This window comes from Theropithecus gelada, chromosome 14 (genome assembly GCF_003255815.1).
Source record: "Theropithecus gelada isolate Dixy chromosome 14, Tgel_1.0, whole genome shotgun sequence".
In the NCBI taxonomy this organism is placed as follows: Eukaryota; Metazoa; Chordata; class Mammalia; order Primates; family Cercopithecidae; genus Theropithecus; species Theropithecus gelada.
Window position 1 is genome coordinate 110186978 of NC_037682.1, and position 27079 is coordinate 110214056.

Below are 27079 nucleotides of genomic sequence, written 5' to 3' on the forward strand. Positions count from 1 at the left end.
GATTACAGGCTTGAGCCACTGCGCCCGGCCCAGGTAACTACTTTCATTAATCTCTTGTGTATCCTTGTAGAGTTGTTTTTTTTTTTTTTTTTTTTTTGAGACGGAGTCTTGCTCTGTGCCCTAGGCTGGAGTGCAGTGGTGCGATCTCGGCTCACTGCAAGCTCCGCCCCCCCGGGTTGACGCCATTCTCCTGCCTCAGCCTCCTGAGTAGCTGGGACTACAGGCGCCCGCCACCTCGCCCAGCTAATTTTCTTGTATTTTTAGTAGAGACTGGGTTTCACCGTGTTAGCCAGTGTCTCGATCTCCTGACCTCGTGATCCGCCCGCCTCGGCCTCCCAAAGTGCTGGGATTACAGGCTTGAGCCACCGCACCCGGCCCCTTGTAGAGTTTCTGTAGGAGAATATAAACAAATACTTTTTCTTGCACAAAAGGTGGCATACAGTACATTCCTTTTTCACCTCCTAATGTGTCTTAGAGATCATTCTATATCAAATTTATCTATATCTAGATATTATATCTGGGTATATACTATAGGCTTATTTCTGAGTCTGTATCTGTATCAGATATTTCTTTCTTTCTTTTTTTTTTTTTTTTTGAGACAGAGTTTTGCTCTTTTTGCCCAGGCTGGAGTACAGTGCTGTGATCTCGGTTCACTGCAACCTACGCCTCCCAGGTTCAAGTGATTCTCCTGCCTCAGCCTCCCGAATAGCTGGGATTATAGGCATGCACCACCACACTTGGCTTATTTTTGCATTTTGAGTAGAGACGGGGGTTTCGTCATGTTGGCCAGGCTGGTCTCGAACTCCTGACCTCAGGTGATCCACCCTCCTCGGCCTTCCAAAATGCTAGGATTACAGGCATGAGTCACCATACCTGGCCTATATCATTTTACTTAACAGCTGTATTTAGTCTTCCGTGATGTGGCACACACTAACTTATTAACCAGTCTCCACTTGATTGATATTTTGGTTGTTTCCAATCTTCTGTGACTATAGACAATACTATACTTAATAATCTTGTATATGTTACTTTGTATATGTGAAAGAGAAATTCTCCTAAATGTAAGCATTGGATCAAAAGATAAATGCCTTTCTAATTTTGATAGACATGGCCAAATCGTTCATAAGGGTTTTACCAATTTATACTCCCACCTGTCGTTAGACTACCTCCTTCACCATAGACTTGCCAAAAGCGGGCTGTATATTTATTGTATGTTTTCGTCATTGGGTTAGGCGAGAAGTGGTCTCTCAGTGAAGCTCTGATTTGTATTTCTCTGTGATTATGAATGAGGCTGAGCATTATCCATATCTTTAGGATTCTGTATTGGGTTCTGTTTGGGGGTCTTGGGAGACTGGGATCTTCACCCCATTTCCCAGATTTGGAAGCTCAGGCCGTGGAACTCCACATAAATGGAGCTAGACCTGAAGTGTGACTGGCTCCATAGCCCACCCTTACTTGCTTTGCAGACAAGCATGAGACGAAGCTGAAGGGAGTCATCTATTTCCAGGCCATTGAGGAAGTGTACTACGACCACCTGCGCAGTGCAGCCAAGGTCAGGGGTGGAGGGCACCAGAGGGGGGCCAGAGGGACAGCCATGGGGAAGGGGTGGCCTGGTGGGGCTCTGGGAGCAAAGGCCTCCAGCCTGCTCTCTACAGAGGCTCCAACCCAGTCCTTGTTCTCTTTGTCAACTTTCTCTTCCTTTCTCCCTCTCCCCTTCCCAGAAGAGGTTTTTCCGCTTCACTATGGTGACTGAGGTACCCCTCCCCACTTAGCTGTAACCAGCACATTAACACTCATCCCTGTACCTCACTCATCCCTGACCCTTGACTCTCCCCTTCATCCCCCCTCACTTCCCCCAGGCCCAAGAGAGGAGCAGAAAGCAGGTTGCAAAGAGCAAGAAGCTCCTCTGGGCTTGGGTGCCTCCCTCTCCTTGCTGCCTCCCTCCTCTCCTGGAAATGACAGCAGGATATCTCCCCATGGGGGGCTGATACAGAAGGGATGGCTGGAAGGGGTGGAGGGGACCCTCAGAGACTAGATTTGATAGGAGAAATTGATACACAGGAGATATCTGAGGCTGGGGCCTGCTTCCCTAATGCAAGTCAGCCTCCCTGCCACCAACCCTCTGATGCCCACCCCAGTCCTGGTCTCTGCTCCTCTGGGGTCCCGGGGCCTAGTACCCTACTTATAGCTTTTTCTGTCTGCCCGTGTTTTGCTGAGAGGAAACTCTGGTCCTCACTGGAATAGCCCTTTGTGTCTGATCCTCTTGATACTCACTTTTGAACTTGGGGTGTCAAGGACCAGAGCCCCCCTTGTCAGGGTATAGCTCTGTCAGGGTCCAGGGAGTTTAGAGAGCCCAGGACTGCTGTGGTGTGAGAAGGGAACATTTCAGCCTGGGGCTCACATGGACTGGTGGGGACTAGGCTCTGGGCCTATTTAGGACTCAGTCCTAAGCTCCAGGGCTTTCTGGGGGCTGGGAGGGGAAAGGGCAGATAGGGAGGCAGGTGAGACTATTCCTGGGCATGGGTGAGCCCCATCTTAGACCTTCCTCTCTTCCCTTGGCAGAGCCCAAACCCAGCCCTCACCTTCTGCGTGAAGACCCATGACCGGCTGTACTACATGGTGGCCCCATCTGCAGAGGCCATGCGCATCTGGATGGATGTCATCGTCACAGGGGCTGAGGGCTACACTCAGTTCATGAACTAACTGCTGTGGGCCTCCTGGCAGAGCACAACTGAGGCTTTTGTATAAGAAGACTTTAGTATTCTGTAAAGAGCTTGGTCCTGTGAGTTTCTGGGCTCTGGCCTCCTGAAGAACCAGCCAGAAGAAGAAAAGTGGAAGTGGCTTTGCTGCCTCCTGGGAGCCCAGAACTTGCAGTAACCGTTTAGGGTCCTGCCCCGGGCCCAGCCAGGGCTGAGGAGCTGTTACAGAGAGGGCCTCAGCTCCGACCTGACACCTGCTCTCCCCAGCCTGTTTTCTCTTTTCTAAAAGACAAATTATGGTACCATAAGCTGCCAAAGATCCCCTCCTGCCTCAGACCCCTTTGCCAGGGGCTTTGGGGGCTGAGCAGAACCACATCCAGAGTGGGGTAATAGCTCAGGCAGCCCACTTCCCACTTCTCAAACCCCACTCTGCCCCATTGTTCTCCTTTCCCATATCCTTTGTATCACCTTGCTCAAGGGCCAGAGATCTCAAGTGTCATCCTTGAGGTCCCAGCTCCATCCCCTAGTTGCAGACCCATCACCATGGTTACCATAGCGACTGCTTCATTGCCATGGTTACATACTAATTGCTGCAGCTCTGTGGCCCAGCCCACTGCTTCAGCTATGGGCCATCTGAGGGTACGTGCCATCATCTCTCCAGCCCAGGCCCCTGGGCATCTCATGCTGGGGGAAAGGGACTGAACACCTGTTCCCTGCTCCATGCCTGTGTCTTCAGCCCTTATGCACAGCCTGCCAGCCCCCCAGTCCAGCCCTCTCCCTTCCACTGGTGCCTTGCTTAGAGCCAGAAGGGATGAAGCCGGGGGATCTAGGGAATAGAGGAGGAGCAATGCAGTTGGGAGGGGAAGCTAGAAAGGTTATAGTTGAGTTCTGTACAGGGTCGAGTTTCCGACAGGGAAAGAGGATTCCTCTGATGCTCCTAGAGGGAAAGCCTGAGCAGGAGATGATGCAGCAGAGGGGAAGGGCCCTGTGGTGCCACTGCCCTTCCTTCAGCCTCCGAAGGGCGATGGAAATGGAGAGTGGAGGACCAGGCCTCCAGCTGTCCGGCCTCGCCCTTCACGCCTTAACACAAAGCCCACCTCCCCTTCTCTCCTTCCCAGCATTAAGCCCTTGGTTGCGTGGGCCCAGGCTGGGGGTTTTCAGTATTTGTAAGCATTTCAGCAGAACAATAAAGCCTTTGGACTACGGAAGTGAGTGGAAGGCCGGAGGTGTGGGACTTGGCGCTGGGGCACTTGGGGTAGCAGGGATAGGTCTTCCCCCTAGAGCAGGAATTCCACCCTGTTCAAGGTTCCAGGAGGGAGCTAGGCCCTAACCCATGACCTCCAGGTCATGAACCTGCCCCCCACTTCACTCTGAGGACAGGCTGGGAGGTAGGAGGGCATGAAGAGGCAGGGGAAGATGGGAACTGGTGCAGAGGTTTAATGGGACAGGAGCTGGGGCCAGGTGAAGAGGGGAGGGCTGTCACCGTGACAGGAGGCTGAACAGGAGGCTGGGCAGAAGGGTGGCCGCCAGGCAGTGGGGCTCCAGGAAAGCCAGCTGGGCCCCTGAGGTCAGCCGGTCACCATAGCGGTCCAGCAGCATCAGGACCACGCCATTCGTCCAGCCAAAGCCCTCCTGGGAGAGGCGGGGCAGTGGGGCCCGGTTTCTGGGGAAGCCCCAGACCCTTGGTGGGGGCTGTGGGCTCTCTCCCCAGGGGCACTGGCCCTGCCTAACCCCAGCGATACAGGAAGCACCAGTCAGCTCGTCCCCTGGGCCGACATGCAGGTGAGCACACTGAGGCCTGGGGTGGGGGTCGTGGGCAGCAGAGCCCAGGAGTTCCCTGTAGGGCATTGGCCAGCCCACCCCTGGCCTGCTCACCTGAACTTCATACTCTCCTCCCCCACCAGGCTGTCCACCGTTGCTGATGTCATACTGGGGACAAGCGGGTGGGGTGTAGGTCAGGCACTGCCCCCAGCTCCAGGAACAACAAACAACCGGAGCCCTTGGGGAGAAGCTGCTCTGCCTGCCCAGCAGCCCCTGCAGTGCCCAGGAGCGGCCACTGGGTGCCGCCACCATCCCAGCTGTGCTGGCCCTGGGCCCTGCTGCCAAGCCTGACCCACCTCAACACTGGGACGCCCTGGGGGTGGCGGGAGGGCTCAGGCCTGCTCACCTTCTCATACATGGCTGACTTTTGCGAGTAGACATCAAAGTTGGTTCGGATCCAATTCTGAGCCAGCTGGAAAGCCACTTCCTGGGCCCGAGGTAAAGGTGCCTTGGCCAGGCCTAGACCCCATCGCAGGCAGGACTCAACCTCCAGGTCTCCCATCCCAGACAGAGCAGAGGCTGCACCCTACTCTCCCCAAGGAGGGAAAGAGGCCTGGGTCCTAAGACTTCCTTTCTGAGACCACGGGCCAAACTGCCCTTAATCGAGGGCGCTGGTTTGAAGGGCAAACAGGACTGATTGCACTGGACAGGTCGGGTGGACATAAATGTTTGCCGAGTGGAGGCCAGGAGAGCAGAGGAGTGAGAGAAAGGACACGGGGCCTGCATCTTTTGTTAACGCCTCCCCAGCACCAGGGAGGCCCACCTCTACACCCTGGGGAGGGCCCTTGGCTGTGCCAGCCCTGCCTCCTTACCTCTGATGACCAGGTCCTGCAGGGGGGCCCAGGCATTGGGTAAATCCCACTGCTGGCCTGTCTTCTGGAGAGAGGTCGGGATTCCATACTGGTAAGTCAGGATCCGGCTGTCCTAGAAGGTCCCAGACATTCCCATGACTGTGAGTGGGGCTGGACTGGGAGCCAGGACAGGATACTGGGCCCCACAGGAAGCCAGATGTCCCCTTCTTGACTCTTTTCTTCTTGGCTCACAGCTGACCCCCGGTGGCTCCGCAGGACCCGCAGGCTGGGACAAGAGGCACAGCCGGAGGAAGCGGCCTCCCCTGCAGGTCCTGCTCAGGGTCGGGAGGGGGCGGTGCTGCCTGCAGTGGACCCGAGCCACCTGCTGTGTCCTCACCTCCAGGTATTTCAGAGCCTTGTCCGCCACGCCAGGGTCAGAGAAACACCCAGCCCAGAGTGGAGTGAGGTTGGATGGGTAAAAGTCTTGGTTCTTCTTCTTGTTCTCAAGGTCGTAGTCGAACCAGGCACCGGTCTCCTCATCCCACAGGACTGCATTCAGGGCGGCCAAGCGCTGCGCCCGCAGGGTTCTGTACTTTGTGGCCTGGGAGTCGTTGCCTGGGGTAGTGCTGCCTTTAGACCCAGTAGCCAGCGCCCTGCCTGCGGGCCCCAAGCCCTTCGTGGCTCTACTTTGGCCTCCACCCTTTGTGTTTCTCTGCAAGGGCTAAGACACCCTGATGACCAAGGGGATGTGCCGACCTGGAACCGACCACACTTCTGGTCTCTAGGTCCTGGAATTTCCTGAGCATATGGCCCCACACTGCTCCCAGGGAACCACTGGAGCTGATCTGTCCCAGGGTCTATCCTCCCAATGGTATTGGCTGAGTGGATTCCCCTAGCTCTGAGGGGGTCAAGAACAGCTGTCTGAGGAGAGGGAGTGGATGGATTTTGGATGTGTGGACTAGGGTTCCCCTCACAGACCCTAGAGATCCTCACAGTAAGAAAGGGAGGAAGAGGGGATTAGGGTGGGCTCCGTTTGTCCTCTTGTCTGGTACACAAATGTGAGTGCAGGCGTCCACTAGGGCGGGGCTCGACAGGCTGGGTTGCTGAAGGCCTGTCACCCCAGGGTCCTACTTCCAGTTCTATTGCCAAGTCTGAGGCAGGAAACCAGACTCCCTGCTTACCCTTCCCTCCTGGGGTGCTCACCCAGCCTGGAATAGAATTTGCTCATCAGCTCCTCTGCTTGGCATAGGAAGGCATTCAGGTCAACAGGCACCAGTTTGCTGGTTCGGATGCCACTAAGCGAGTTGGGGTTTGGGCCTCCGATGAGCCAGCGTGAAGAGAAGTCCCAGCCAGACTCGGCCCCAGCCTTGAGCTCAGCCCACAGAGCCTCCCGGTCTCCTGTGAGGACACAGCAGGGAACCCAGCCAGTCCCACCTGCAGGATAGGCAGCCAATGACAGGAGACCAGAGCCTGACACAGAGGTGCTCAGCCGCCCTGCCCCCAGCCCTCCCTCACCCTGCTGCTGCTCACCTTCCGGCAAGGTGTCAGCCAACTCTGTGTCTTTGCTGTAGGACTCAGGCCTGGCAAAGAGGAGAGGTGGGCAGCCCGGCACTAGTAGCTACTAAGCCCCTCTGTGGTCAAGAGGAGGCTGAGCCATCTTGATCCAACTGCCCTTGGGCCCCCACAGCCCAGGATTGCAGAGGGCTCTCGGTGTCACCATCTGAGAGGTCAGGCTAAGTCACTCCTCCTCCTGCCCGGGGCATTGTGATGCTCTAACCAGAGTGAGCAGGTAAGAGATTGAGGGGTGGGCTGTGCAGTTCCTCACCTGGGTCCCCCGTAAGGGACATAATAGCGATTCAGGAGGTAGTTCTTTCCCTCTAAGCTCACAGAGACAGTCCTGTTCTTGGTCCAAAAGTCCAATTCCAAGGCTAGCGTCTCAATGTTCTCCCTGGAGTGAAGCAGACAACACCTCAGCCCAGGCGCGCTGCCCATCCCCAGCCCTGAGAGGTCTGAGGTGGGGGGTGGGTCTGCAGAGCAGCACAAGAAGGGTGGTACCCACTGTAGGAAGGTGGTGTCGTTGGTGTGAGTCAGGTAGCAATCCATCATGAGGGTCAAGAGTGGGGGCTGGCTCCGCTGCAGGTAGTACACGCGCCCGCCATTGGGGACATGCCCATAGCTGCCAAGAGGAAGGCCTGCTGAGATGCCTTCTCCCCAGCAACTGGCACCAAGGCAATCCAGCTCCAGGCCTATGGCACACCTGCCAATCCTCCCCACCTAGGCTGGAAGTGCCTGGCCCCCTCTCACGTTTTCACCAGGTCCAAGAAGTTCTGCAGCATGCCCTTCACCGTCTCAGCCATCTCCGAGAGGAGCAGACCCTCCATGACCCAGTAGGAGTCCCTGGGGAAGGGGCAGCTTAGGCACCACCCTACTGTCTCCCTCTGCCCTGCACACCAGCCAGTGGGGCACTCTGCCCTGCTCAAGACACCCTGCTGGCCCTGGGTTTCTGCACCACTGCCAGTCCTGCAGGCCCCCTGGTCTCTTAGGCCTGGGCGCTCACCAGTAGTAGAACTCCACAAAGCGACCGCCAGGCACAATGAAGGGGTGTTCTGAGTAGATGAGAGAGAACCGTTCAGGGTGGCTGAGAACCTCTGGCTTCATCTGGAATCAGGAGAGAGGGCAAGGGGAGCCTAGAATCCCCATGGAAGCAGAGGCCGCAGGCAGCTGGGGAATCTGAGGCTCCGGGAGTCACAGGCTTTGGAGCCAGGCAGTTGGGTTCAGCTCTGGCTCCCCTGCTGCTCAGCCATGTGATAAAGGCCTGGCCGCTGGGAGCCCTGGGGTCCTCATCTGTCACCTTCTGGCCTTGGGAGTCCTGGCTCAACTTGGTGCCAGGTAGAAGACCCGACCACTCAGCCAGGCACCGGGCAGGTATCCACCAAGCAGCGGCCATTACAAAGACCCAGGGTGGGCTGGGTGGGTAAGGGGGTGCCAGCCCCCCATTTCCCCTCTACTCCCCATCCTTGCTGCCACCACCCAACCAGGTTCAGAGGATTGTCCCATCACCCCCATTCTCGGAGCCAGGTAGGGGTAAAACCCCAAACCCTTTCCCCAGGTGAGGGGATATAGATGTGCAAAGTAGCTCAGGACAGGGCTGAGCACAGGGCCTGGCCCCAAGCAGCAGTAGCACTGACTCTTCCTGAGACGGAGGCCTCCTGAGAAGGAGCTCAAGGAAGGAGACAGCCCAGCAGGCAGTGAACATCTACCCAGTACTGGGCAGCCTGGAGGTGGCAGGGCAGGCTGGGGTTTCCTAGGGAGGCTGGGCAGCCTTCCTGGAGGAGGCGAGGCATTAGAAGTAGATGCTGCGCTTCTGATCTCAAAAGTTCTTTCTAGAGGGCTTCTATTTGGGGACCCAGGGGTCAGGAACTGGTTTCTCAGAAAAAGAAGCCCGATCTGTGCTCCGGAGACACTGTGGGTCCCAGGCACATTCCTCTCTCCAGTTCCCTTGGCCAGGCCTTGGGCAGGCCCAGGACGCTGATACCTTCTTCCCCAGCTTCTTCCAGAGCTGGTGCAGCTGCCCTGCCCAGACACGTAGTTTGGCATCTGAAATCTTCTGCAGGAACTGGGGGCTGGAAGAACACAGGCCCCCCAGGGTTCAGGGAGGCAGCTCAGTTGGAAGGGACCCTCTCTTGTTCCCCGTCCAGAGTCATACCTGTCTTTCCAGTCTGCAGGGGTCCAGGGCTGCAGCTCCTGCCCCTTGGCCTGGAAGTGTTCCTGGACAAACGCCTGCAGCTGCTCCCTGGGGATGCTGTGATTGTGGTCCCTGGACAGCTCAGTGAAGGTCTGCAGGACTTGTTCTGGAGAGCAGGCAGCAGGGAGGGGTCAGCAGGGTGTCACAAGCCACTCCCTGATCACAGGGGCCTCTCTGCTTGTTCTTGCCCCCTGCCTTCTTTGGAGAGAAGGTTCTTTGGAGAGGAGGTTCAGTCCTAGGTGCTTCACCTGGAGCTATAGACAGTGGCATGTCCACAAACTGCTTGTCATCCTGGTAGAGCTTGGCCATTTGAACTTGGTGTAAGAGCTCCCCGTGGCAGTAAATCTCGCTGCAGAGACAGGGATAGGAGCAGGTCAGGTCACCACCAGCACCCCACTGGGACAGAAGAGAAGGCTAGAGTCTGTGGCAGACTGGTCAAGGCATGTTCCCTGGGACTGGACAAGGGCTGTGTGTGTGTGTGTGTGTGTGTGTGTTAGGAGTTTGTGGGTTGGAGTGACATACAGGACTGAGGGAACAAGTAGGGTCTTCGGGCAATAAAGTGCCTGTCTGACTGCCTGAGCCCACACTGGTGGCTAATTTGAGATGGTGTAGAATAGCTGGTAGACAAAGGGAGGTTAGCACTTTAATCATACTGGTGTGGCCAATTCTCTGTACAATGGCCCTGTGTAGATTCAATCGGAAGGGCTTATGGCAGAAACCTGGGAGGTGCACTCAGTGGTGATCGCTGAGATTGGGCCAGAACATTTCCAGGTGCAGTGTATGTGTAGGTCATTTGAGAGACAATTACTAGCTGGCTCTTGAGTGTTTCCAGAAACTGCTTCCATGACTGCAGGATACAAAATAATCCTGAAACCTGAAATAGCCATAATGTCTTGGGTGATGTCAGAGGAACACTCCGTAATGAAGGCAGTGCCCAGAAGAGTTTCTGAATAAAATGGAAACGGTTTATTCAGGAGCGTGCTGCTCAGGGAATGCAAGGAGGTGCTCATGGTATTCAGGAGCAGGAAGCCTCTTTCCCCCTTGGGTCAACTCTGGAAGCACCGAGGAGCTGATGGATCCTAGTGCCACATAGGGGCCCTTTGAACAGCTCTTGGTTGAATGACAAAAGCTGCTTGGTTTATAGGTAGAAAGACCTTGTTTGGAAGGCCTTTGCACTCTGACTGAGGATGGAAAATCTTTGAAGAAGGTAAGAACAAATCATCTCAGTGGATTGAATTGCGTGCTGTTTTCCTTGCAGTGATAGAAGAATCAAATGATAAAAGCCCCTGTGTTTGGGTTTTTACTGACTCATGGGCCGTAGCCAATGGCCTGGCAGATGGGCAGTGAAAAACTGAACTACTAAAGTGTTGCCCACCTGGGGCATAACCCTATGGAAATGTAAAGGGCACATTAAAGTAGCTTTGCATATCAGGTTGTAGATGCAAATGTGCAAAATACTACAAGATGCTATATTAGAACAGAAGATGCTGTACCAGTGTGGACCACCAAGTTATATTTCTTCAGATCAAAGAACACAATTGACAGCATCTAGCGTTCAGCAACGGGGCAAGCAATACCACAGCAAATGGACATATGGTGTTGCATACCATCCTCAGAGTAGCGCTTTGATAGAAAATTGGAACAGATAGTTGAAACGTTTGCTGTCTATAGTGGGGGGAGGGAGATAAAAGCATGAAGGGGTGGCTTACATACCTTCAAAAATGTGTGCTCTGGCTGGGCACGGTGGCTCACACCTGTAATCCCAGCACTTTGGGAGGCCGAGGCCGGTGGATCAGTTGAGGTCAGGAGTTCAAGACCAGCCTGGGCAATATGGTGAAACCCCATCTCTACCAAAAATACAAAAAGTAGCCAGGTGTGGTGGCAGGCGCCTGTGATCCCAGCTACTTGGGAGGCTGAGGCAGGAGAGTCACTTAAACCTGGGAGGTGGAGGTTGCAATGAGCCAAGATCACACCACTGCACTCCAGCCTGGCCAACAAGAGCAAGACTCTGTCTTTTAAAAAAAAAAAAAAAAAAAAAAAAAGTGTGTGCTCACATTCAACTTGAGAGGAGCAAAGGGAGGTCTCCATTGGATGGATTCCCCTAATTTTTCTGGGGGATCTGGGAAGAGGGAGGGCGGAGTTGTTGGTATAACTATATGATTTGTTCCCAAATCATCTCAACTACATTTTCCTGCCCAACACAGTGGCCCCAGGACTAGAACTGCAAATGTGGGTGTCAGAAGAAGGGACGATTCTCAAGGAAAAACTGCAACTGTACCTTTAAACCTTTATGCCAGATTTACTAAGGGTCTGATGGGATGTGTTGTGCCTTCACAGTATCTGGCTAAATTTGGCTTCTTAGTGAATGAAGCCATGTTGCCTAGTGGTCAAGATAGCCCACTAGTTCCGCACCTTTGTAACTCTTCCTTACATGACTGGCAGCGGACTGAGGGCAAGACACCTGCAACAGTACTGTTAGTGCTGGCAATGTGGATCAGCACAGTGGCCAAGCCTAATGTCCCTTCCAGAAGTGGAAAAACTTGGTAAAAATCAATGATAGGCTGGGCGTGGTGGCTCATGCCTGTAGTCCTAGCACTTTGGAAGTCTGAGGCAGGTGGATCAGGAGGTCAGGAGATCGAGACCATCCTGGCCAACATGGCAACACCCCCGTCTCCACTAAAAATACAAAAATTAGCTGGGTATGGTGATGCCTGTAATTCTAGCTACTTGGGAGTCTGAGGCAGGAGAGTTGCTTGAACCCGGGAGGTGGAGGTTGCAGTGGGCCAATATTGCATCACTGCACTCCAGCCTGGGCAATAGAGTAAGACTCTACCTCAAAACAAAAACAAACGAAAAAAGATCAATGACAGATGGTGAGGAAGAGACGCAGTAGCTGAGGGTAAAGGAATGAGTAAATGGGTTATGCAATGAGGGGAATGCAATATCATGTAGGTGCCTGGAGAGACTCAAAACAAGAGAGTAAGATTGTGTCTTAGCATGATTATACCAGATGCCTGAAAGGGGGAAGCCATTCATTTGCCAAGACGACTCCTGCTTTTGGGCCCTGACAAGGTCAAATGGCAGCCTGCAAACCTGAGTGGCACTGCTCTGAGACTTGGTCATATGATATGAGGATGAGCTGCTCCAGTTGCTGACAACAGAATGTAACTCTAGCAATGTGCCAGAGATTTTTGACTCTTAATTTTCAGGTTACGTCTACTACGAAGGAGACCATTTGGGAAGGAATTTCCAGGAACTACTCTTTTTGGGGCCTTTGGATTATGTGGTTTACAACTCCTGGCAGAGTAATCACTGTGTAACTGTAAACCTTGATCATTGAATGCTTAGAAAGGTCTCCGGTTAAAATGAACGAAATATAGCAGCAGCATGGCCAGCCTATTCCAATGAGCTCCATGCACAAATGCAGATCACCCTTGTTTTTGTGGATGAAAAGCTGTTAAACAGAATAGAAAAAAATTTTATTTTATTTTTTATTTTTTTATTTTTTTTTGAGACGGAGTTTTGCTCTTGTTGCCCAGGCTGGAGTGCAATGGCGCGATCTCAGCTCACTGCAACCTCTGCCTCCCGGGTTCAAGTGATTCTCCTGTCTCAGCCTCCCGAGTAGCAGTAGCTGGGATTACAGGCATGCGCCGCCACGCCCGGCTAATTTTGTATTTTTAGTAGAGATGGGATTTCTCTATTTGGTCAGGCTGGTCTCAAACTTCCGGCTTCAGGTGATCCACCCGTCTCAGCCTCCCAAAGTGCTCAGATTACAGGTGTGAGCCACTGCACCTGGCCTAGTTTTAATTTTTTTAGATAAGGGCTCACTCTGTCACCCAGGCTGGAATGTACTGGTGCAATCACAGCTCATTGCAACCTCAATCTCCCAGGCCCAAGTGATCCTCCCATGTCAGCCTCCTGAGTAGCTGGGACTACAGGCATATGCCAGCGTATCCACCTAATTTTTTCTATGTTTTTTTGTAGAGACCAGGTCTTAATATGTTGCCCAGGCTGGTCTTGAACTCCTGGCTTCAAGTGATCCTCCTGGCTTGGCCTCCCAAAGTGTTGAGATTACAGGCATGGGCCAGGATGCCCAGCCCAAATGGGTTTCTTATAGTAGTAAAGCAGTAGGCATCCCATGATATGTCCAAATTCTCCTGGGGAACAGCCCCATGCTGAGACAAGGAAGGCTATGGGAGGCTTTATGGCATACTCAAACTAATTACACCCAGGTGTGATGACCACTCATCTAACCCTAGTATGGGGAACTCACAAATTCTGGGTACAAAACATGTATCCTAAAGGCACTCAGGCCTTTAATGCAAAATGGCAACAGCATACATGGTGGAACAAATATTGTCCATGAGATAGAAAAAACTCTAAGGGAGATAGGTTCCCCCATCATGGAACATGCTGAATTTATTAATCCTATTTTTTCACCTTAAAGTCTTTTATCCCTAACACATTTACTTTTTTTTTTTTTTTGAGACTGAGGCTCACTCTGTTGCCCAGGCTGGAGTGCAGTGGCACCATCTCGGCTCACTGCAACCTCTACCTCCCTTGTTCAAGCAATTCTCATGCCTCAGCCTCCCAAGTTGCTAGGAGTACAGGCATGTGCCACCACACCCGGCTAATTTTCGTATTTTAGTAGAGAGAGGGTTTCACCATATTGGTCAGGCTGGTCTTGAACCTTCTGACCTCAGACGATCCAGCTGCCTCGGCCTCCCAAAGTGTTGGGATTATAGGCATGAGCCACGGCACCTGGCCTACAAATTTACTTTTAACAAGGAGAAGCATTTAGAGAAAAAGATGTATTAGAGGAGGAGGGAATACTTCCAAACTCATTCTGCAAAGCCAGTATTACCCTGATCCCAAAACCAGATGAAGACACATCAAAAAATAAAAAATAAAACTACAGGCCAGTATCACTAATGAATATTGATGCAAAAATCCTCAACAAAACACTGGTAAACCTTGGCCGGGCGTGGTGGCAAAACCCTGTCTCTACAAAAAAACAAAAATATTAGCTGGGTGTGGTGGCATGCACTCGTAGTCCCAGTTGCTTGGGAGGCTAAGGTGGCAGGATCGCTTAAGCCCAGGAGGCAGAGGTTGCAGTGAGCTGTGATTGTGCTGCTGTACTCCAGCCTGGGCGGCAACAGAGCAAGACTATGTCTCAAAAAAAAAAAGAAAGAAAGATTTTCCATGTTCATTGTTTATGGATTGGAAGAATCAATATTGTTAAAATGTTCATATGGGCTGGGTGCAGTGGCTCATGCCTGTAATTTCAGCACTTTGGGAGGCCAAGGCAGGCCAATCACTTGAGGTCAGGAGTTTGAGACCAGCCTGACCAACATGGTGAAACCCCGTCTCTACTAAAAATACAAAAATTAGCCAGGTGTGGTGGTGCATGCCTATAATCCCAGCTACTCGAGAGGCTGAGGTAGGAGAATTGCTTGAACCCAGGAGGCAGAGGTTGCACCACTGCGCTCCAGCCTGGGTGACACAGCAAGACTCCATCTCGGAAAAAATAAAAAATAAAAATAAATAAATAAATAAATAAGGAACTCATACAACTCTATTAAAAAAGCTAATAATCCAATTTAAAATGGGCAAAAGACCTGAATAGACATTACTGAAAAGCAGACATACATTTCCTTAAGTAAGAAAATAAATTTTAAAAAAAGACATATAAATGGCAAGCATATGAAAAGGTGCTCAATATAATTGATCATCAGAGAAATGCAAATCAAAACTACAATGAGATAGCATTTCATCCTTATTAAAATGGCTTTTATCCAAAAGCCAGGCAATAACAAATGCTGGTGAGGATGTGGAGAAAAGGAAATTCTCATACCCTGTTGGTGGGAATGTAAATTAGTACAACCACTATGGAGAACAGTTTGAAGGTTCCTCAAAAAACTAAAAATAGAGCTACCATATGATCCAGCAATCCCATTGCTAGATATATGACCGAAAGAAAAGAATCAATATATTGAAGCACTATTGACAATAGCCAAGATTTGGAAGCAACCTAAGTGTCCATCGACTGATGAATGGATAAAGAAAATGTGGTATATATCCACAATGGAGTACTATTCAGCCATATAAAAGAATGAGATCCTGCCATTTGCAAGAACATAGATGGAACTGGAGGTCATTATATTAAGTGAAATAAGCCAGGGGCAGAAAGACAAACTTCATATGTTCTCACTTATTTGTGGGAGCTTAAAATTAAAATAATTGAACTCATGGAGATAGAGAGTAGAATGACAATTAGGAGAGGCTGGAAAGGGTAGTGGTATAGTGGCAGGCATCAGGGGGACGTGGGGATGGTTAATGGTACACAGAAACAGAAATAATGAATAAGACCTAGTATTTGCTAGCACGACAGGTGACTGTAGCCAAAAATAATTTAATTGTACATTTAAAAATAACTAAAAGAGTATAATCAGATTGTTTGTAACACGAAGGATAAATGCTTGAGGTGGTGGACACCTCATGTACCCTGGTGTCATTATTACCCATCGCATGCCTGTATCAAAGTATCTCATGTAATTAATAAATCTATTCACCTACTATGTACCTCCAAAATTTAAAAATTAGAAAAAAGAACAAAACAAAACAAAAGATTAAGTGAGGGGCTTCAAGTGTCTTAAATATTAAATAAATGTAAGGTTTTTTTATTTAAAAAAAATCAATTTCCAGTTCCACTCCCCTACTCAGAGATTGGGAGGTCAGGCTGATATCACTTGGATCAAAGCCCCACCTCTCCAAACACACAGGTTGGTCTTTCTGGCATGTCCAGTCCTCATCCTGAGTCAGCTAATTAGTATAATCCATCTAGAGCCTCATCATGAATACTGAAGACACACCTATCATTTAGGAAATTGCAAGAGCTTAGAAGTTACTTCCCAGCAACCTGGGTCAAAGAACGGACAAACTCTGTTATACAACAGTCCAGTCCCTAGCCTTTACCATAGATCCCTTGTAGCAAAACAGTCATACTTTCCTGAGCAACTGCATTTGGAATAGCATTTTTGTAACGACAAAGGGATAGTATCAACATGAATATATTGAAAATTTAGAGGAGCCAGTGTGGAAGTAGAGATGGGAAGCTTTTAGCTCAATTTCCCAATACATGTGACCCTCAATATTAGTATTATAATCTTGCCAACAACGCCAGTGCTTTATCATATTGCACTATGGTAGATGTAACCTGAAAATTAAGAGTCAAAAGATGTTCACACATTACTAGAGTCCTATTGTCATTAATAATTAGTCCTGTTCATCACCAGATCATATGACAAAATGTCTCCCAGGATAAGGCCACTCAGGCTGGCAGGCTCCCCTTTGATCTTGTCAGTTTCCAGAGCAGGAGTGGTCTTGGCAAAATATGGCTTTACCCTTTCAGGCGTCAAGTATAGTTGAATGAAGAGGCGATAGCATCTTTTTCTCTGATCTTCTTTCTAAGCATTAATGTAATAGTGGACTTCCCTCATTGCATTTCTTATTAATGCATGGATTTACTCATTTATTCCCAGCTACTACACCTCTTGTTCTCCATTGATACCCAAACTTTTCCACCTTTGGAAAGAACATTGGGTTAGGCCACTGTGTTTATCCAGATTGTAGGTAGAAACACTTGTCTTGTAAATGCTTCTCCTTCGGTCCACTCCCATTCATACAGGGCAGGCTTACATAGGTACAGAACTAGTAAGCTATCTTGAGCAGTAGGCAATATATTTGTATTTATTGTTAGCCCCATTTTTGCTAGATAAGGTGAAGGCACAACCTGCCCCATCAGACCCTTAGGAATTCTCACATAAAAGTTGAAGAATATAGTTATACTTTCTTGCTTAGGAGTAATTCCTGCCTCTTGCATTTGTATCTGCAGTCCTAATTCAAAATTCTAGCAGATAAATGTAACAAAGAGATTAAAATAATTGAAAAGAATCAAGCAGAAACCCTAGAGCTGAAAAATGCAATTGGCATACTGAAGAATGCATCAGAGTCCTTTAATAGCAGAATTGATCAAGCAGAAGAAAGAATTAGTGAGCTTGAAGACAGGCTATTTGAAAATACACTATCAGAGGAGACAAGAGAAAAAAGAATAAACAACAAAGAAGCACACCTACAGGATCTAGAAAATACAATCAAAATGCCTCAAAATGGCAAATCTAAGAGTTATTGGACTTAAAGAGGAGGTAGAGAAAGAGATAGGGACAGAAAATTTATTCAAAGGGGTAATAACAGAGAACTTCCCAAACCTAGAGAAAGATATCAATATCCACGAACAAGAAGGTTATAGAACACCAAGCAGATTTAACCCAAAGGCTACCTCAGGGCATTTAATAATCAAACTAAAGGTCAAGGACAAAGTAAGGATACTAAAAGCAGCAAGAGAAACGAAACAAATAATATACAATGGAGCTCCAATATGTCTGGCAGCAGACTTCTCAGTGGAAAGCTTACAATCCAGGAGAGAATGTCATGACATATTTAAAGTGCTGAAGGAAAAAAAAAAACTTTTACCCTTGAATAGTATATCTGGTGAAAATGTCCTTCAACCATGAAGGAGAAATAAAGACTTTCCCAGACAAGCAAAAGCTGAAGGATTTCGTCAATACCAGACCTGTCCTACAAGAAATGCTAAAGAGTGTACTTTGGTCAGAAAGAATAGGATGTTAACACGCAGTAAGAAATCACCTGGGCCGGGCACAATGGCTCATGCCTGTAATCCCAGCACTTTGGGAGGCCGACGTAGAAAGATCACTTGAGGAGTCTGAGACCAGCCTGACCAACATGGTGAAATCCTGTCTCTACCACAAAATACAAAAAAATTAGCCAGGTGTGGTGGCACACACCTGTAGTCCCAGGTACTCAGGAGGCTGAAGTGGGAGAATCGCTTGAACCAGGGAGGTGGAGGTTGCAGTGAGCTGAGATCTCACCACTGCACTCCAGCCTGGGCAACAGAGTGAGACACTGTCTCAGGAAAAAAAAAAAAAAAAAAAGTTAATGATCACTGGGTTCAGTGGATCAGGGCTGTAATCCCAGCACTTTGGGAGGCTGAGGCAGGCAGGTCACTTGAGGTCAGGTGTTCGAGACCAGCGTGGCCGACATGGTGAAACCCCATCTCTACTAAAAATACAAAAAATTAGCTGGGCATGGTGGCGCATGCCTGTAATCCCAGCTACTTGGGAGACTGAGGCATGAGAATTGCTTGAACCCAGGAAATAGGTGTTGCAGTACGCTGAGATCGCACCACTGCACTCCAGCCTGGGTGACAGAGTGAGATTCCATCTCAAAAAAAAAGAAATCTTGGGAGGCCGAGACGGGCGGATCATGAGGTCAGGAGATCGAGACCATCCTGGCTAACACGGTGAAACCCCGTCTCTACTAAAAAATACAAAAAACTAGCCGGGCAAAGTGGCGGATGCCTGTAGTCCCAGCTACTCGGGAGGCTGAGGCAGGAGAATGGCGTGAACCCGAGAGGAGGAGCTTGCAGTGAGCTGAGATCCGGCCACTGCACTCCAGCCTGGGTGACAGAGCAAGACTCCGTCTCAAAAAAAAAAAAAAAAAAAAAGAAATCACCTGAAGATACAAAACTCACTGGTAATAGTAAGCACACAGAAAAAACACAGAATATCATAACACTAGAACTGTGGTGTGTAAACTACTCTTATCCTATGTATCTGCAGTCCTGGGACCACTGGGATTTACTGGAACCACTGAATCATCTGGAAAAAGAAAGTTTAGTTAATGTGGGGAAGAAAGAAAATGGTATAGTCATACCACATGGGAAGAATTGCTAGTCATCGTCCCCCAGTCTCTCTTCCCTTTAACTTCCAGAAAAGCAGAAGAATCTATCTAATAGGGACAAACCCTTCAGCCCCCTTATGCTGAGTGTGAGCACATACTTGTGAAGGCACGTAAGCCAGCCTTTCATACCCTTATTCCCTGCTGTTTTAGATAGCACATGCTTCAACTGCCCATCCCAATTCTCTATGGAACCACTCCTCTGAAGATGAAAGTGTTTCTTGATCTGAAGAAATATAACTCAATGGTTCAAATTGGTGGAGTATCTTTTGTTCTGACCCTTTTACAGTGTCAGTATTTTGAGCATTTGCATCTACCACTGGCCATGCAAACTCCAGTCCAGAATCAGTGTCTACTCTTGTCAGGACCCATTTGTAGCCCTCCAGGCCTACCAGAATCAGTCCATCTTGCCAGGTATGTGCAGGGCCTTCCCTCCAAGGTCATCTTCCCACAGCCGTGTGCAGTCTTTCTCTTTTTGGCAGACAGAAAAGTACTTACTGGCATTTTGTGCCTCGGCGGGAACAAGAGGACTAAGTCTAAATTCAGCCCTTCTCTGCATGGCTGCTGCCCTGCAATGTCCATTTATCTCATGAACACAGGTGGCCACCTCAAGCGAGCACACAGGGATGCCTGCTTGTTGCCCCAGTTCCTTTTTGATCCTAGAAAGGGGTTCTTCTGATGGACATCAACATAACCTGCTTTAATGCACTCCTAAAATTCCTGTTGTGATTTCCATATAGACAAGGTTCCCATTGTCCTTCTGCCTGACCATATGGCCAGGCCATTGGCCACTGTCCAAGAGTTAGTAAAAACCTAAACAGTATGCAATTCAGCCCACAGAGCTGATTTGTTCTTGCCTTCTTTGATCAGAGTGACAACCTTCCAAACAGTAGGCTGTTCATTCACCTTGGGACTGCCATCCATAAGCCAAATAGCTCTTTGTTGGTCAATTGAGAGCTGTCAATAGGGCACTGTCCAATTGGCAATAGAATCTAATGAGTGGGTCCAAAGTCAGTCCTAGGGGAAGAGAATCTCTCTGCTCTTGAATACACTGAATAACTCTGCATTCCCCCATGAGCTTATTCCTGATCCAGTCATTTCCACTTCATTATGGAACTCTTCTGGGCCCTGCCCACTCTCTGAGAGCATTTCTCCAACATCACCTAAGATATTATAGGTATTTCAGGTTTCAAGATTATCTTACATCCTTCAGTCATAGGGGCAATTTCAAATAATGTCTGATAGCGAGCCAATAATTACCTCTCACACGGAAATTCTCTAGTCCAAAGTCCCAGCACTTGTGCCAGGAGGTGCTCTAAGACCTTTGCTATAAAGTCCAGTCTATGCTCCAGAGAAGGCTAACAATCTCTGTGGAGCTGGGCAATCTTATTGGTTCCCATTTGGAATGTCTAATCAATATTGCTTGATGAGTGGATGTCCATGCCTTCTGTTTTACAATACTAGGTAGTCTAAATGTTTCCTGGTCAGATACAATATCCATCCCTGTAATACATTCAGGTAGAAGAGATGCAACACTCCACATAAAACCTGTTCAAGCGCATACCAGTTTTTTGTTTTGTTTTGTTTTGGTTTTGAAATGGAGTTTCGCTCTTGTTGCCCAAGCTGGAGTGTAATGGTGCGATCTCAGCTCACTGCAACCTCCTCCTCCTGGGTTCAAGTGATTCTCCTGCCTCAGCCTCCCGAGTAGCTGGGATTACAGGTGCACACCACCATGCCCGGCTAATTTTGTATTTTTAGTAGAGACAGGATTTCTCCATGTTGGTCAGGCTGGTCTTGAACTCCTGATCTCAGATGATCTGCCCACCTCTGCCTCCGAAAGTGCTGGGATTATAGGTGTGAGCCACTGCACCTGGCCACATTTTTATATTCTCTCAATCTCATTGCAGTGCCCATCAGGGCTTCAGCAGGTGCTTTTGGTACCACAGTGCAGGACTGGAGGTTGTAATTCCACCGACCAGAATCTAAGCATGGCCCATCTTTTACTTTCAGTTTGACTATTACAGATAAAAATCTATAGGGATTGTATTTTTGCTTTTCTTCTTAGTGGTATACATTTTCCTATGCACATGGGCCAACTCCCCAAAAGTTAGAGATCAATCATTTCTAAGTTCCATTGGTAACTTTTATCTCCAGTAACTGATTGCAGCATGACTGTTCTTCACACCATGAGTGACCATGTAGCCACTCAAGAATGAAAGATTTCTCATCCCCTGCCCTTTCATCTTTTCTTTTCCCAACCCACATGTTTCAGTGAGTCAGGGTCATTCTAGTAAATCCACATTTTCTGACACCAACTGCAATACTGCAATTTAATCCTGGTGCTAACCATTGGGAGTTAGTGCGGAATCCACACTCAGGTTAAGGGCACAGTCCTGAGTGAGACGGCCTCACGTCTGACACCAGCCACAAGTTCAGGGGTCCCCAGGCCACCTGCACTTCTTACCAAAAGGCTACAAATGTAGGGGTTCCCATAACCCTTTCAGATTTGATAATTTGGTAGAACTCACAGGACTCAGAAAAGCTTACGGTTATGCTTAGGGCTGTAGTTTTATTACAAGAATATAAGCCAGGATCAGCCAAATGAAGAGACACATGGGGCAAGGTCTAGGGGGGCCCTGAATGAACAGCTTCTGTGTCCTTTCCCCATGGAACCAGGACGTTTCCCCTCCTGGCTCATCAATGTGTTCACCAACCAGGACTTGGTATTTATTTGTTTTATTTTTTTGTTTGTTGAGACAGGCAAAAAATCAGGCCAGGTGCAGTGGCTCATGCCTGTAATCCCAGCACTTTGGGAGGCTGAGGTGGGTGGATCGCTTGAGGTCAGGAGTTTAAGACCAGCCTGGCCAACATGGTGAAACCCAGTCTCTACTAAAAATACAAAAATTAGCCAGGCATAGTGGTGCATGCCTATAGTCCCAGCTACTTGGGAGGCTGAGTCAGGAGAATCGCTTGAACCCTGAGGGCAGAGATTGCAGTGAGCCATCATCTTGCCACTGCACTCCAGCCTGGGCAACAGAGCTAGATTCCATCTCAAAACAAAACAAAACAAAAACAAAAAACAGTAATCAGGGACCACTAGGAATAACAGATATTCCTATCACTTGGGAGATTCCAAGAGCTTAGAGGTGACCTTGGAGGAACCCAAGACAAAGACGAAACAAATTCTTCATTATGCAAGAAGTGGCTTGTGCATGAAAGGATTGACTCAGCAGGTCTGCTGTGTTCAAACCCTGCACGTTTCAGAGAAAGTTCTGGCCTGTGACCAGCCCTGAGAGATAAGATTTAAATTACTGAAATATGCTGCCTGATAAGTCTTTGTTTTTCTGGGACCTTGGGCCATGCCAGATATATGATACTAATAATGTGATTTCTGGCAGGGGCCTTTGGCCACCCAGTATCAGTTTGACCTCTGAAGACCTGGAGAGTGAGTAACTGAGGTCAGCCACACAAGTAGTCCATGCTTTCATCACTGACCTCCAATAAAAACACTGGACACCAAGACTCAGGTGAGATTTTGTGGTTGGCAATACTTCATGCGTGCTGTCCCATGTTATTGCTGGAAAAATCAAGTACTGTCCATATAAATCCATTGGGAGAGGAAAAACTGGAAGATTGAGCTTATTTTCTCCTGGACTCGGCCCTAGAATATTTCACCTCCGATGGCTTTTAACATGTATCCTTTCACTGTAAGAAACCATAATCAAGGCCGGGCGCGGTGGCTCACTCCTGTAATCCCAGCACTTTGGGAGGCCGAGGCAGGCAGATCACGCCAACATGGCAACACCCCTGTCTCTACTAAAAATACAAAAATTAGCCAGGCCTGGTGGCAGGCACCTGTAATCCCAGCGACTGGGGAGGCTGAGGCAGGAGAATTGCTTGAACCCAGAAGGTGGAGATTGCAGTGAGCCGAGATTGCGCCACTGCACTCCAACCTGGAGACAGAGCGAGAGTCCATCTCAAAAAAAGAAAAAAGAACGAAACCATAATCATGGTATAACCGTTTGGAAGTATTAGTGAATCACTGGCCTGAGGTTGGTCTTAGGGATCACCAATAAAGTCATCTTCCCCTACGTTTGGCAAACAGCCTAATGCTTGACAAAACACTGGACCACCCAGTCTCTCTGAAGTCGTCATTACAATCGCACAGGACAAAACCTATTAACTCTCCCAGGTACACTTTTCCCCTTTATACTCCACAATTGTCATGGGCAAGCACCGTCAACTCGCCCTTAACACGCACCCCCGGTTGAATCCCTTGTCTCTGACTGTAGTCCTACCACTGGAGCCCAAGCCCAAACTTTGTTGCCTGGAGCCCCGCTCTCCCCAGACCTGTTCCCACTCTGCCCCAATCACACAGGCCTTCTTCCCAATCCCTGAACAGCACCTCAGGGCCTCTGCACGGCCCTTTCCACGCGTAGACTGTCTTCTCCCAGGTCAGCTCAACGATGGTTCTTACCACAGTTCTGCTCACACATCACCTCCTCAGAGACACCTTTCCTCCCCGTCCTCTCTAACACACCCTCCGCTCACCCGCACCAGCGGGTCCTAACTTCGCTCTACTTCAAACTGTGCTTCTGTTACTGTTTTGCTTTTATTATTATTATTATTATTATTATTATTATTATTATTATTAGAGACAGAGTTTCACTCTCGTTGCCCAGACTGGAGTATAATGGCACGATCTTGGCTCACTGCAACCTCCACTTCCCAAGTTCAAGTGATTCTCCTGCCTCAGCCTCCTGAGTAGCTGGGATTACAGGTGTGTGCCACCACGCCCGGCTAATTTTGTATTTTTAGTAGAGATGGGGTTTCACCATGTTGGTCAGGCTGGTCTCGAACTCCTGACCTCAGATGATCCCCCCGCTACCTCAGCCTCCCAAAGTGCTGGGATTACAGGCGTGAGTCAGCATGCCCAGCTGTTTTGGTTCTATTATTATTGTTCTTGCAGGAGCTGGTAAAGTGGTTGATGTGGCCACAGCTCCATAAATCCATGAGGAATGAAGGGTAGACTTTGCCTGAGTCCAGGAGGCAGGACAGGGTCACTCATCTCTGTCCCTGGTGATGGAAACTCAGGGTTAGGAAAGAGCTTTGACCTGCCCTGGGTCACAAGGAGAGTATTAGGGTCAGGGCTTAAGCCCTGGTGCTGTGGTCAGGCCCTTAGGCCGCCTCTCACACCCAGGCTAGGAAGCTGGAGCAGAAAGTTTGCTAGAACAATCCTGGGAAGAGGCCTGCACAGTTCAAGGGGCAGCTTGCAGGAGGAGAGGGAGGGAGGGTGGGTCAGGCCAACAGGGTGTTAGACCTCAGGCCAGGCTCTGGCAGCTGCAGCTGGTATCAGGACTGCAGGTCCTGGCAGGGGGCAGTGGCTCACGCTTGTATTCCCAGCACAGTCACCAAGACTAATTCCCTTCCAAAGGTGGAAAATTTTGGTAAAAGTCAATGACAGGCCGGACGTGGTGGTGCATGCCTGTGATCCCAGCTACTCAGGAGGCTGAGGCACAAGAATCTCAAACCTGGCCGGGTGCAGTGGCTCAAGCCTGTAATCCCAGCACTTTGGGAGGCCGAGACGGGCGGATCACGAGGTCAGGAGATCGAGACCATCCTGGCTAACACGGTGAAACCCCGTCTCTACTAAAAAAAAAAATACAAAAACTAGCCGGGCGAGGTGGCGGGTGCCTGTAGTCCCAGCTACTTGGGAGGCTGAGGCAGGAGAATGGCATAAACCCGGGAGGCGGAGCTTGCAGTGAGCTGAGATCCGGCCACTGCACTCCAGCCTGGGCGACAGAGCGAGACTCTGTCTCAACAAAAAAAACAAAAAAACAAAACAAAAAAAAGAATCTCAAACCTGGGAGGTCTAGGCTGCAGTGAGTGGAATGGTGCCACTGTACTTCACCTGGACGACAGAACAAGACTCTAACAAAAAACCCAAACAAACAAAAACAAAAAAAAGGACTGCAGGTGCAGTGCCCAGCATAGAGCCTGCTACACAGGAATCCTGATTTTCTTCTCTTCCCTACTCTTTCCTTCCTTTATAATCTCTTCTTTTCCTTCTGAAGTACTGACCCCAGAGCTTGAGATCTCATCCCAGCCTCCCTCTTATTGCCATCCTCTCCTGCTGCCTTCCCCACACCCTACCTCTCACAGGGTGGGGGTAGGGCCTCCTGGGACCCCAGTCCCAGCCCCAGCAGCAGTAGCAGGCACAGCTTCCAGGTCCTCCCTGGCATGGTGGCTGTGAATGTGACTGAATGAGCAAGCCCAGGCACCCTCGGCTTGCTGGGCACAGCCTGACTCGCCTGCCTGTCCAAGTCGGCCGAAGTCCAGCCTTCGAGGCGTGGCCACCTGAGGGACGTGTGCTTGGTCTGTGTGCAGCCTGCTCGCCCCTCCTGCTCTCAGGGCACAGTGGTCACCTCCCCTGCTTCTACTTTGCTTCTTCTATTTAACTGTCTCAGCTGCTGCCAATGGCTCAGGCCCTTCCCTCAGAGTATGGGGATGGCGGTGGGGAATGGGCACCCGAAGGCCAGAGACACAGTCGAGGCCACACACCTGTAACCTGGATGCAAGTTCCTTGGGTGGCCCCAAGACCACCCACTTCAGAGAGTTACCATTTCCCTTAACATTTCAAATAGAATGGCTCAAGATCCTGTCCCTGGTGTGGTATGAAATTCAAGGACTCTCACTGTTGTCTATAAGAGATATGGCAGGAGCACAGGACAGTAGAGCCATTCTGTCTGGGGAGAACTAAGGGAGACCCACCATAGTGTGACATTTGTAATGAGTCTTTTTTTTTTTTTTTTTTTTGAGACTAAGTCTCACTCTGTCGTCAGGCTGGAGTACAGTGGCATGATCTCGGCTCACTGCCACCTCTGCCTGCCGGGTTCGAGCAATTCTCCTGCCTCAGCCTCCCAAATAGCTGGGACTACAGGCTCATGCCATCACGTCCATTTAATTTTTGTATTTTTAGTAGAGACAGGGTTTCACCATGTTGGCCAGCATTGTCTCAATCTCTTGACCTCATGATCCACTCACCTTGTCCTCCCAAAGTGCTGGGATTACAGGCCTGAGCTACCACGCCTGTCCTAATGAGTCTTGATGATCACATAGGAGTTTGCCAAGGGAATGGGCTGGAGACCACTACAATGTACACAGAGCATACAAAGAGAACAGCAAACCCCTCAGCCTAGCTGCAGAGAACTTGGTGTTCATGCAGGGAAGGGTTTTGAGATAGGCTGCAGGAACATGTTGGCACCAGTCTGGAAATGTCTTTGCCAAGCCAAGGAATGCAATTCCTTGTAATTCCCCAAAGTGGAGCTAGAAGAGAAGTTTGTGAGCTTAAGAAGCAGATTCTCGCCGGGAGGGAGCAGTGGCTCACGCCTGTAATCCCAGCACTTTGGGAGGCTGAGGTGGGCAGATCACCTGAGGTCAACATGGTGAAATCCTGTCTCTACAAAAATACAAAAATTAGCTGGGCTTGTTGGCGGGCACCTGTAATCCCAGCTCCTCAGGAGGCTGAGGCGGGAGAATCGCTTGAACCCAGGAGGCGGAGGTTGTAGTGAGCTAAGATTGTGCCACTGCACTCCAGCCTGGGTGACAGAGAAAGACTGTGTCAAAAAAAAAAAAAAAAAAAAAAAGCAGATTCGGTTGCTTTAGAGGCTCATTCCCTCAACATATGGAAGGTGAGCTGAAGGGACGGGACGGGGGTGGGCAAGGCACATGGAGTTTAGTGATTGGCGTGACCTCTCCTGAAGGACTTAGGTTTGCTGTTAAGGATGTCAGTTGTGGCACCTGAGCAGTGTTTGCCACTGTTAAAAAGAAAAACCTTAGACAAATTAAATTTAACCATTTATTCAAGCAAAGAAATGACTCATGAATCAGGCACCGCTCTGAACTAGTAAAGGTTCAGATAGCTCCACCCAGTAATGTGGGCAGCTGGCATTGGTTTTTTGTTTGTTTTTTGAGACAGGGTCTCGCTCTGTCGCCCAGGCTGGAGTGCAGTGGTTCCATCACAGCTCACTGCAGCCTTGATCTCTCAGGTTCAAGGGATTCTCCCACCTCAGACTCCTGAGTAGCTGGGACCACAGGCACATGTCACCACACCCAACTAATTTTTTAATTAAAAATACTTTTTTTTTTTTTGTAGAAATTGGGTCTCCCTATGTTGTCCAGGCTAGTCTGGAACTCCTGAGCCAGAG

At 49.5% G+C, this 27079-nt stretch overlaps 2 protein-coding genes across 6 annotated transcripts in view; one reads left to right on the forward strand and one right to left on the reverse strand.

Annotated features, from left to right (window-relative positions):
* The window catches only part of PHLDB1 (pleckstrin homology like domain family B member 1), a 53573-nt gene extending 49666 nt beyond the window's left edge, over positions 1–3907 (forward strand). For 3 of the 4 annotated variants that reach the window (XM_025355992.1, XM_025355990.1, XM_025355991.1), the window contains 3 exons: positions 1467–1552; positions 1722–1754; positions 2563–3907. In XM_025355992.1, coding sequence (XP_025211777.1) covers positions 1467–1552; positions 1722–1754; positions 2563–2703 — 260 coding nt within the window. In that variant the 3' untranslated portion in view covers positions 2704–3907. The remainder of the gene's footprint in view (positions 1–1466; positions 1553–1721; positions 1755–2562) is intronic. The other variant, XM_025355995.1, reaches the window with a different exon arrangement.
* Positions 3908–4121: 214 nt separating this feature from the next.
* Positions 4122–25153, reverse strand: TREH (trehalase). Of its 2 annotated transcripts, XM_025355996.1 has the most exons (15): positions 25026–25153; positions 9305–9405; positions 9018–9162; positions 8847–8934; positions 7869–7969; positions 7616–7708; positions 7371–7487; positions 7137–7259; positions 6842–6891; positions 6515–6709; positions 5709–5926; positions 5333–5444; positions 4867–4979; positions 4575–4628; positions 4122–4331 (listed from the first exon to the last, which is right to left on the reverse strand). In XM_025355996.1, the coding sequence occupies exons 1-15, from the start codon at positions 25112–25114 to the stop codon at positions 4179–4181; spliced, it is 1752 nt and encodes a 583-aa protein (XP_025211781.1). In that variant the 5' UTR covers positions 25115–25153; the 3' UTR covers positions 4122–4178. The 2 variants fall into 2 exon arrangements, with proteins under 2 accessions (XP_025211781.1, XP_025211782.1); XM_025355997.1 differs by lacking the exon at positions 7616–7708.
* Positions 25154–27079: the final 1926 nt, after the last annotated feature.